We start from the raw sequence: 12,366 nt of genomic DNA on the forward strand, positions 1-12,366 counted from the left end.
TGCCTATAAAACTATCAGAGCCTAGTGTTTTGTTTTTGTTTGGTATTTAGGAAAGGTTTTTTTTTTAACTACTTCAATTTCTTTAATATCCATAAGGCTATTCAGGCTTTCTGTATTCTCTCTGGGTTTTGGTAAATTACATTTTCCTTAAAAATCTTAAAATTTTTTAAATTATTGCAATAAGTTCCTTCATAATGTTCTCTTACTTTTTATTTTCTGTCATCTCTGTAATTGTCCCCTCATTCATTCCTAATAGCCTTACTTGTTCTGTGCCCTTTTTCTCTTAATCACCCTTTCCAGAGGTATAGTCAAACACCCACTTTAACTTCTGTTAATTGTATGTTTCCTTTTTAAAGTGTATTTTACTGACTATACTGTTAGAGCTGTGTCATTTTTTTTCTTCCTTTTACCTCGCTCCACCCTGCACCACCTCTCCCTCCAACATTCCCTGCCCTTAGTTCATGTCCATGGCTCATACATGTAAGTTCTTTGGTGTCCCCATTTCCTATACTATTCTTAACACCTCCCTGTCTATTTTGTGCCTACCATTTATACTTCTTATTCCCTGTACCATTTCCCCCACTCTCTCTGAGCCCCCTCCCCACTGATAACCCTCTACATAATCTCCATTTCTGTAATTCTTTTCCTGTTCTAGTTGTTTGCTTAGTTCATTTTTGTTTTTGTTTTTGAGGTTCAGTTGTTGATAAATGTGAGTTTGTTGTCATTTTACTGGAAGTAAAATAAGTTCATAGTTTTGAACTTCTTCTTTTTCTTGGATAAGTCCCTTTAACATTGCATATAATAAGGGTTTAGTGATAATGAACTCCTTTAACTTGACCTTATCTGGGGAGCACTTGGGGTTTAGTGATAATGAACTCCTTTAACTTGACCTTATCTGGGGAGCACTTTATCTGCCCTTCAATTCTAAATGATAGCTTTGCTGGATAGAGTAATCTTGGATGTAGGTCATTGCTTTTCCTAACTTTAAATACTTTTTTCCAGCCCCTTCTTGGCTGTAAGGTTTCCTTTTTAAATTATTTTATTTTATTTTAAAGGTTTCTTTATTTATATTTAGATAGAGGGGAAGGGAGGGAGAGAGGAAGAGAGACATCAACATGCGGTTGCCTCTCATACACCCTGCACTAGGAACCAGGCCCACAACTTGGGCATGTGCCCCAACTGGGAATCCAACTGGCAACCCTTTGTTTCACAGGCTGGCACTCAGTCCCTGAGCCACACCAGCCCAGGCCTTGCCTGTAAGGTTTCTTTTGAGAAATCAGCTGATAGTCTTATGGGAGCTCCTATGTAGGTAACTCTCTCCTCTTCTCTTGCTGCTTTTAAGATTTTCTCATCTTTAATCTTGGGTAATTTAATTATGATGTGTCTTGTTGTGTTCCTCTTTGGGATTCTCTGAGCTTCCTGGGCTTGGCATGTCTATTCCCTTCACCAGATTAGGGAAGTTTTTCTTCATCATTTTTTCAAATAGGTTTTCAATTTCTTTTCCTTCCTCCTCTCCTGGCACCCTTATGATTTGGATATTGGAATGTTTAAAGTTATCCCAGAGGTTCCTCAGCCTCTCCTCATTTTTTCAAATCCTTGTTTCTTCTTTCTGTTCCAGTCGAATGTTTATTTCTTCTTTCTGTTACAAATCATTGATTTGAGTCCTGGTTTCCTCCCCTTCACTGTTGGTTCCCTGTATATTTTTCTTTATTTCATTTTGTGTAGCCTTCACTTCTTCCTTTATTTTGTGTCTGTACTCAATCATTTCTGTGAGCATCCTGATTACCAGTGTTTTGAACTCTATATCCGATAGGTTGGCTATCTACTTGTCACTTAGTTCTTTTTCTAGAGTTTTAATGTGTTCTTTCATTTGAGCCATATGTCTTTGTGTCATCATGCCTGTTACACTATAAGGGGTGGAGCCTTAGGTATTCGCCAGAGTGGGGCAACCCACTTCATAGAGTTATGGCACTCTATGTAGGGGAGGGGTCAGAGAAGGAACAATGCTGCTTCCTTGGCTCTTCCCCTGCTTTCAATCACTTCCCCCACTACCCACAAGCAAATTGGGCCCTGCTGGTTTTGATTCCCAGGTGTGTGGGCTTGTGTACATTCTAGGGCCCTGTAGGCCCCTCCAACAGACTCTCCTGTGGGGCTGGGAGTTTCTCCTGCAACACCCTCAGGATTTTGCAGCCAGAGATTTTGAGGCTTTATTTCCATATGCTGGAACCCTGGGTTGTGCAGTCTGTCTTGCTCCCCAGTTCTTCCCTCTGGTTTATCTGCAGGTGAATGTGGGACACCCAGTCCTCCAGCTGCCACCTTACCATCCTTTCTGCACCAGCTGCCTGTCTCCACCCCTCCTACCTGTCTGGATGAATGTTTCTTCTTTAACTCCTTGATTGTCAGACATCTATACAGTTTGATTTTCTGGCAGTTCTGTTTATTTTTTGTTTTTAAATTTGTTGTCCTTCTTTGGTCTGTGTGAGGAAGTGAAGTGTACCTATATCTCCATCTTGGCCAGGAGTTCCTTTTTTTTCTGTATGTTTAATTTCTATTTCATTGTTTTATGACTTAATGTTTGCAATGTATAATGCACACTTTCTTGTTCAAATTTCTGAGAGAAAAATAAGGATGCACATTATACATGGGTATAATGATTATATACCATGGGTATAATAATCCCATGTATAATGTGCAAAAAATCGTGGGTGCACATTGTACATGGCAAAATATATTTTTTTCTTTCTTCTTTCTATTGGTTTTATCTACCTTTTTTAATTAGACAGTTCATTTTCCCTGGCTGGTGTAGCTCAGTGGATTGAGCACGGGCCTGCGAACCACACGATCATGGTTCAATTCCCAGTCAGGGCATATGCCTGGTTGCAGGCCAGTTCCCAGCAGGGGACTCACGAGAGGCAACCATACATTGATATTTCTCTCCTTCTCTCCTTCCCTTTCCCTCTAAAGATAAGTAAATAAACTACTATTAAAAATAGTTCATTTATTTCAGTCTTTCTTCATTTCTAATATATGCATTTAAGACTAAACTCTACCTAAGTATTACTTTATCTGTATCCCACCAGTTTTGATATTAAGCATTTTATTGTAATTAATTCTAAGTATTTTTAAATTTCTACTATGATATTTTTCATTGACCCATAAGTCACTTGAAGTGTTTTTTTTACAAACATTTAAGAAGATTTTCTATATATCTTTTTATGATTTACTTCTAACTTCATTGCACTGTGGTCCAAAAATGTGGTCTGTATATCACCATTCTTGGAGATTTGTTGAGACATACTATTTAGAAATTAGGAAATTAGAGTTTGATAAATGACAATATAAAATTGAATGGTAAGATCAAACTAACAGTTGCCAGAGGTGAGGAGGGTTGAGAGGCTAGGTAAAAAAAGGTGACAGGATTAAGAGGTACGAATTGGTAGCCACAAAATAGTCATGGGAATGTAAAGTACAGCATAGTACTTTAATCACTTTGTAAATGGTCCCTGTGTACTTAAGAAAAATGTTTATTCTTTAATTGTATGAACAATTCTCATGTAATGATAGGCTTGGGGTTAATTTTTTGTTCACATCTTCTATATCTTGACTAATATATAGTCTGTTTATATTTATATATAGTCTGTTTATTTTTGTCTGTTTGACCTATCAATAATTGTTTAAGTATGTTATTATCATAGTAGAATTCTTTTACTTCTACCTATAGATCTCTTTATTTTAGCTTTGTATATTTACATATTTATTAGGTGTATAGAAGTACCTGGTAAGCATTATCCTTAATAATACTTTCTACTTAAAATTTATTTTATATAATATTGATATTGTTGTTCTAGCTTTAGTTTAGTTTTTGGTAGTATGACTTCTTTCATCCTTTCATTTCCAACCATCCTTTGGGAAGGATTTTCCTTTTTTTTTAACAATTTTATTTATTTATCTTTAGAGGGGAAGGGAAGGAGAGAGGGAGAGAAATATCAATGTATGGTTGCCTCTCATGCGTCCCCTGCTGGGAACTGGCCTGCAACCCAGGCATGTGCCCTAACTGGGAATCGAACCGCAATTGTGTGGTTCACAGGCCCATGCTCAATCCACTGAGCTACACCAGCCAGTGCAGATTTTCCTTTTTTTAAAAGTACATCCTCAGAAGTTCCTTTACTGTTAGTCTCTTGTTGACAAACACTCTTAGGTGGTGTTTATCTCTAAATATTTTACTTCAGCCTCGGTATTGAAGATTATTTTTTCTGAGAGCATAAATTTAGGTTGATTACCATTCTGTTATGTTCTGGCATCCACTGTATGATATTGAGAAATCTAAAACTAAAAAAATAAAGTCTTTTAAACAAAAAGAAAAATTGCAGCCACCCTGGCTGGTGTAGCTCAGTGGATTAAGCACAGGCTGTGAACCAAAGGGTTGTTGGTTCAATTCCTAGCTAGGGCATTTGCCTGGGTTGCAGTCCAGGTCCCCAGTATGGGGTGCATGAAAAGCAACCATACACTGATATTTTTCTCCCTCTCTTTCTCCTTCCCTTCCCCTCTCTCTAAAAATAAATGAAGAAAATTTTTTTACAAAAGAAAAAAATTGCAACCATTATTTCTTCAAATATTGCTTCTTTTTCATTTTCTCGGTTCTCTTTTTCTAAATTCCAGATACAAGTATGTTAAACATCTCCTCCATGTTTCTTAATATCTTTTTTTATTTTTTATTTCTCCCTTCCTATTTTCCTTATTTTGTTATTTCTCTGACGTGCAGTCTAGATAATTTATCTAGTTATATCTTCCAGTTCAGTGAAACTCCCTCTTTGGCTATATTGGCTTATACCACCACTTATATTTTTCTTTTCTGGTAGTACTAAACATTTGTTCCTATTTTTATTTTCACATCTGTTTGTTCACACCTGATAATCTCTTGTTGAATGCTCATTCTTGCAACTGAGTCCTTTCATTTTGTTCTAATATTTAACACATAGCTCTTTTATATTCTGCATCTGACCATTCCAGTATCTATCTTCCTTGAAGATCTAAATCTGTTTTTCCTGTTTCTTATGACTCCCATAGTAGTTTTCCTTATTGTATGTTTGGTGATCTTTGACTGTTGAGCTCATTGCTTGTCTAACTGAGGGAAGTCCTGTGGGCCTAAACTGGATATGTTTTCCTCCAGCGAGGGTTTGTTCCTTGTTGTACCAGTTGCCATAGAGTGCCACTGATCTGGGTCTTGGCCTTCTGCAGAATCCCAGCCTCAGCTTTTCTAACTTAGCCCAACAGTCAGAATCCAGCTAGCAGACTTTGCTTCTATAGCCTTCACCCTTCCCACTATTTTATTCTACCCTTAGTTTGCCACCACTTTGGGTCAAGCACACAGGGTTCTTTTGTGTAAAGGGGAGAATAGGGATGGAAGTAGAAAGTGTTCTTAGGGGTTTGCACTCCTTTTGTGAGACCAGTAACACTTCAAGAGGTGTGTCCTAGGGAGGATATAGTTCTGAGAAATTCTTTGAGTGACCAATCAGCCATATTGGAAGCAGAAGTCCCCATAGTATGAGGGTATTATGTTAGTTTTCCAAACATGAGTAGAGAGAACAGTGCAATGAGTTCAAGTAGTGAAAAGTGAAAAGATTAGTACATTGATTACCCACATACCCATATCCCAGCTAGGATTATTGTTAATTCATGGTCACACTGGCTTCATCTGTATTTGCCCAACTGCCCACTCCTAGATTATTTTGAAGCAAATCCCAGGCATCCGATTTTATTTATATGCATTTTAGGGTATGCCTATAAAAGAGACTGTGAGCTTTTCATAATGTCAGGCCATTTTGTAAATGTGCACAGTTTATAAATAAGGAGGCAAAATTCTATGTAACATTCTTTTTATGCATTGGTTCTTTGTCACTTTTCTACTTAAAGTATTGCATGATGCTAAAATGCCCCCCAAATTATTTTAAAAGGTTGCCATATGTCTAAGTTTAGTGTTACAAAGGTATTATATCACAATTCTTTGAAAATCAGTAGCCTTTGTATCATATTTGGTAGATAATAGCAGGAAACACTTAAACAGTACTTACTATGTGCTATGAACCATTCTAAGCCCTCTATGTGTATTAAACTCATTTAATTCTCACAACAGTCCTATGAGATAGGTACTGTTTTCATCTCCACTTTATAAATGTGAAAACTGAGACATGGAGAGTTTCAGTAACTTACCCAAGATCTTAAAGCCAGTAAGTGATGAAGCTGGGATTTGTACCCAGACAGGCTGGATCTAGAGCAGGGGTGTCAAACTCATTTTCACCTGGGACCACATCAGCCTCATGGTTGTTTTCAAAAGGCCGAATGTAACTGCAACTCCTTAACAGTTAAGACATTTATACAGTCCTAAAATTATTTCAGCCCTTTGAAGGCAACCACGAGGCTGATGTGGCCCTGGGTGAAAATGAGTTTGACACCTCTGATAGAAGCTGTGCTTTTAAGCCACTATGCACACTGCCTCCCTTAGAAATATTAGCAGATTTCCACAACCATCTTTCAAAACTGTTTGTTCCATAGTAGCTGTATCTGTTTTGGAATTTACTGCATGAGCCAAACTTGTACCTGTTTCTGAAATATTGGCATTCAATATTTAGCTTAGTTTTTCTTAATTACTTACATTTCTGGCATTGGAATTTATTACTATAAAAATATCTATCATTTCATGTTTATAATTTTGTTTAATTTAGGTACACTTCATGTTGGTGATGAAATTCGAGAAATCAATGGCATCAGTGTGGCTAACCAAACAGTAGAACAGCTGCAAAAAATGCTTGTGAGTAGATGAAAGTTTCTTTTTCTGTGTCTAAGGTCGACTTTCAGTTTGTTAGCTTTCTTTTTAAAGCACTAATAAGGGGTATTGTTTTGCAATCAGAGTATCTCTGATACCACCATGTGTGTGGACTTGCACTTAAACAACATTCATCAACACTGACAAGGAAAATATTTACATGCAACAGAGTTTGGACACATTTTGACCATCTTTAGCAGTGTGGACTTTAACACTCTCCTTTCATGATTTATCTGCCTTTTTTTATCAAGTAGATGTTTAAAGAAAGCCTTCCCTTGCCTTAGGTGCTAAGTCTCAGTGGGTTGAATGAACCAAAGGGTCACCAGCTCAATTCCCAGTCAGGGCACATGCCTGGGTTGCAGGCTAGATCCCAAGTAGGGGGTGTGCAAGAGGCAACCATACATTGATGTTTCTCCCCCTCTCTTTCCCCTGTCCCCTCTCTCTAAAAATAAGTAAATAAAATCTTTCAAATTTTTTTAAACCTTTAAGTAAAAAATAAAATACTTTTTAAAAAAATAAAATAAAACCTTCCCAGCCATGCATACCTTTCAACTAGTTTCTCACTGACCTCAACTCTGCTGACATCAGCAATGTCAGAAACCTCTTTCCTGTCTAGCTGAGTCATAGGCAGCTGTATTGAGTTTCTCTACAACAGAGAGGGGAGGAAAGTTATAGTAGACCGGGCCATTTGACCATACATATCCAAAATCTGTGTTCAGATTAGGCTTTGGATTTTAGGGGTGGAGGGGGACAGTGGGCAGAATGACAGGCCCTGGCAAGCAAAGGGAAATATTTTGGACTTCTGGACCCAGATCTTCCCACCACAACATAGCAGCCTCCTATGTTATGAATATCTATTAAGTGTGAAACAATCACATAAGACTTACTATTGTAAAAAACAGGGTCAAATCATGAAACAAAAAGTAAATTTTATATAGTATACCATCATAATATAGCCTACCAAATATATTTTTATATAATCACTTACTTCTGTTGTCTAGGTCAATTTCTATTGTATTTCTATTTCTTCTTTGAAAGACGTGTCACTTAGAGTGTGTTGTATTCATGTCTATAAGAAGGTACATGTCAGAGGTCTGTTATACTACTGCTATACAAACAAGGCAGTCAGCCTTGACTTTGCAGGGCTTCTCCCAGGAACAATTTAACTGTTACAGTGAGAAGTCTCTGCGTGATAACTTGGTTTCCTGTTAGACCCAGGCACTGGTGCAACATTTGTTAGTTAAGAAAGCTGTCTTTTCTATCTCCAGCGGGAAATGCGGGGGAGCATCACCTTCAAGATTGTGCCAAGTTACCGCACTCAGTCATCATCCTGTGAGGTAATAGCTTTAACAAAACACTCTGTCTCCTCTGGGTTCTTAACTAACTGTCTGCTCATGGCTGAATGTTTTGGCTTTCTGGGAAATTGTTTCTGCCTGTGCTGTTGATCACTGCACACCAATTTTACAACAAAGATAACGGAACAGAGTAGGTCCCATCCACCTACTCACCCCTACTTCTGTGGGGACCTCCTTAGCACTTTAACTTTCTGCAGGCCGGGATTGAAGCAAAATATAGAGAAGCTATAGTTAATGACATAAGCTTTAATAAAGAACAAGTACAGTCTCTGAGGGGAAAAATTAAGGTTATAATTGCAATAACATTTCCAGGAAGTACATTCACTTCCCTTATTGAGAAATCACGTAGTTCTTCTTTCTAAGAATCTGAGAAGCAATCTATTTCTGTCAAGATAGAGTCATTTAAATAATTGTGACACATCTCTAGATGGATGTTAAGTCTGTGAGGAATTGATAGCTGACATTTTGAGAGGAATATAGGCTTTTGCAATATTTTGTGAAGTCGTTTAAACTTGGAACATTACATGATTTATAAAAGAGTTCTGTAGAGTAATACAACATCAAAGTTTCTTTCTTATAATATAGGCTTATCCTATATAAATTGTCACTTTTTCAGTCTATATTATTCAGTTTTATGTTGGTTATTAAATGAGATTCAAGGAACTATTCTTTTTATATTTGGAAATACAAACTGGCATAAATGGTATCATCCTTCAGTCATTGCAGTCAGCTGGAGTATTGTTTTTTGGAGCCTTTTCTTTCATGTACATCTTCCACGTATGTGTACATCAGTATGAAATACACATTTCCTATACTTAATTTTTAAGACTGACAAGTGACTTATTGGAACTCATCTAGAAAATGGAATTTGTACTTAGAAGTTGGAGGAGAAATTGTAATGCTTCTTTCATTCTCTAGCAATGTTATGAATCTCACAAGAAAAATCAGGCTTTCTGTGTTTTTCTAAACTTATTATAAGAGATATATAAGAATTTGTAGTTTTGTTAAGTATATTTTTAGAGCCATGACAATTGGGGTTTCTGTTTATATCAGGTCTTGAGCTCCTCTTGGTGGCTTTTTATGGAACTTCAAATAATTCTATTTTGTAAAAGGAAATGGAGAACTGTTTCTGCTCCAAAATTGTAGTTTTGAAATTTATTACCTAGAACACAAACCTTGCTGGGAAAGAGAGACTCACATGTATATTTTATGTGAAGCATTTTAATACTCTAAAATCCCAGATTGTCCTCATACCATTTCTCATCATTGAAGAAATTTAGTAAACATGATTGATTTTTGTGTTTTGCCAGGGTGGGGGTACTAAGTAACCAGAAGGTATTGTTAGTTATTAATATAAGTTTCTCTTGAGTTTTAAGTAGTTGACCTGGTTCGGGGAACCAGGCTTTTGCAATATAAACATGTAAATGTAAACATGTAAATCCTATGTTGTTGAGTAAGAAAAGCTCCCCCCTTGCCTTCTTTACCTCTGAACAGTGTGAAAAATGATACTCCCCTCCCAGCCCCACTCCCAACCTGTTTGACCTCCTGAGCTCTGGCAGGATTTAAGCCTGTGGTTGTACTTTTCCCAGCTGGGGCAGTACTTCACAAAGGAATCCTCTCTGGCCACCTGCGTCAGCATCCCCCTGGCCCTACTGACTAGAGTCTCTTGCAGTGGTACCTAGAGATCAGTCTGCTCACTAACATTTGAGAAGGCTCATCTGAGGGATCCCATTATTTAAAAGGCTAATGAGTTCCAGAAGTTTTCTTTAAATCTTCAGGTGTGGGGGGAAGGGAACATGTCTTTCAAGCAGGCATGAATATTTCAAAGGTTTCAAAGAACTCTACTAAACCAAAAATTTTAAAACACCTACTTTCTTCTTCTCCTTGGTCTTATCATTAAAATTGATTTGGACAGTAAGGGAATGGAGCCTGGAAAGGATTTTGATTGTGTCGAATATTACGGAGAGTGCAGTTGAAGTACTAGGGCTCTGGCTCCTGGGATCTTTGCCAGAAGTGTAAAGCTTTGAGAGGCTCAAGATTGTTGTTTTAATCAATCTGCTAAAATGATCTCAAGAATAAAGGTTTCTTCTCCAGTGTATATCTGTTTTTTACCCTTATTTGTAATATTTGTCTTAGAATGATCCCAAGGTGATTACAGTATGAGAAGTCTTTTCTTTTTTTAGGTTAGTTTCACTTCAAATGAAGTCATTCAGTAATTTTTTACATTGAGGTATCTAAAAATTACTAAATACTTTTTAAACCTATTGCTTTATAAAAATTAGGCGATTGGGGTCTTCAGCACAATGATTTTATAGTAATACTTGTCACTTTACAGCACTAGATAAAATTTTAATATCAAGTCCCTCTTCTGGGTCTCATTTAAAGAAAGCAAAGGTTAGAGGATGTTGGAGATAGGAAAGAAATGGGTAATGAATGACACAGTCATCACTTACAATATGTGAATCTTTAAATGGCAACATTTTTTTCTTACTTTCTCTAAAAACATGCAAATAAGTCAGTATGGCACCTGTGCAGCTAAAACCTCAAAGGAAATGGTTGTCGGATTGTGGTTGTAACTGTTGATGTGAATATCTCTGTTTCTGTGCTGGTGTTCTGTGTTAATGAACCTTGTGTCTTATTTCAGAGAGATTCCCCCTCCACTTCCAGACAGTCCCCAGCTAATGGTCATAGCAGCACTAACAATTCTGTTTCGGTAAGAACTCGAGCTTCACACGGCAAAGTGTGACAATTTTGTTGGTGCCACCTGCCATGAGTGTTCTAGTTACATGTGTTCAGTGGAAATATTGTCTTCTGCCAATATACAAGGCTACTACAGCTACAATGCAGTTTACTCCTGGAAAATCTGTTTTCAGCATTTTCTTCTCAATAAAATCTCATCCATTAGTTACATGTAAAGACATGTAGTTCAAGACTGCTTTGGTCATTCTCAAAATATTTCTATGTCACCCCACAAGTATTTATGACTTTGCTCAAACTTATGCAGAGGATGTAAATGGAAATTTTGGAAGTTTCTAAATATCTTTTTATTTTGAGAAAGATAAATAAATGTGCAGAGTTTGCAGAGCAGGCATTTGGGTCTTGAGCTTTGGTAGTTGTCTTTTCTGAGTGATATCAGCAACATGTATTAGTTTCCGCTATCTAAGTTTACGAATTGGTGTGCCCTCTGTTTTTGTGGTACGTGCACATATTTTTGTGAATTATAAGCCTTGCCTGGATATGAAAAGCAAAAGGAATTGGCTTCAAATTGCACTTAAGCCACGCTATTATCACATCTTTAACACAAAGTACTTTATATTTTTACTTAAATTTGGAATTGCATTTTTTTCAGAACTATCCATCTTGAAATATAAAAAGAATTGTTTTTAGTTTATTTAAATAAATGGAAGCACTTACAGGTGCAAGTATGTAATAGTTGGGGGTAACAATCTTCTCTAAGTTGCTGGTATTGCTGTTAAAATTATTGAGAATTCTAATAATGCAGCAGTATCACTTTTTTCTAACTATTAATTTGCCCTTTGAAAATATATCAACATTCTCTATCAGGTACAATTTTAAATAATTTAGTGATCATCTCAAATGGAATGATATCAGCAAGTGAAATTATGGAAGAAAATTTCCTATGACTTTTATTTTCAACTTCAAAATAGGCCATAAAAGAATTAATTTATACGAGTTAACATTTAATACTTCTAAGATGGCGAAAATCCATATAGCCATCAAATTTTTCAAAATCTAAAAGGCTGCAGTGACTAAGTTGAAAAGGGCAACAGCTCTTTTTGGTTTGTTTTTTTTTTTTAAATAGAGCTGTTTCACTCACAGTGGCTTTTGTGTTGAAGATGCTGAGTTGTTTCTCAAGAACACATTTTCTCTCTGCTTAAACTTACCTGCTTTCTTCAGCTTGCTGCTAAATGGCCTGGGTTTGATTTTTTTTATAACTCAACATTTCTGAGAAATGGAATGATGTATATTATCTCTTTACAACTTAAATCTAGCTCATTTTTTAACCATATTGTAACAGAACACACAAATTACCTTGTACTCTTGACAAGTAAATGAAAATTTTTCTCCTGGGTTGGCTTTATTCTACAGGACTTGCCATCAACTACCCAACCAAAAGGACGACAGGTGAATAGATACCCTCTATAGAAACTTCTCTAAACTGAGCTG

At 36.7% G+C, this 12,366-nt stretch overlaps 1 protein-coding gene across 1 annotated transcript in view; it reads left to right on the top strand.

The window, feature by feature from the left end:
* The window catches only part of CASK (calcium/calmodulin dependent serine protein kinase), a 365,574-nt gene that overhangs the window by 316,862 nt on the left and 36,346 nt on the right, over nucleotides 1-12,366 (top strand). The window contains exons 16-19 of the mRNA XM_037057119.1: nucleotides 6,723-6,808; nucleotides 8,092-8,160; nucleotides 10,823-10,891; nucleotides 12,289-12,324. Coding sequence (XP_036913014.1) covers nucleotides 6,723-6,808; nucleotides 8,092-8,160; nucleotides 10,823-10,891; nucleotides 12,289-12,324 — 260 coding nt within the window. The remainder of the gene's footprint in view (nucleotides 1-6,722; nucleotides 6,809-8,091; nucleotides 8,161-10,822; nucleotides 10,892-12,288; nucleotides 12,325-12,366) is intronic.

The sequence above is a fragment of the Sturnira hondurensis genome, unplaced genomic scaffold, assembly GCF_014824575.4.
Source record: "Sturnira hondurensis isolate 20B ecotype Veracruz unplaced genomic scaffold, ASM1482457v3 Scaffold0009449, whole genome shotgun sequence".
NCBI lineage: Eukaryota > Metazoa > Chordata > Mammalia > Chiroptera > Phyllostomidae > Sturnira > Sturnira hondurensis.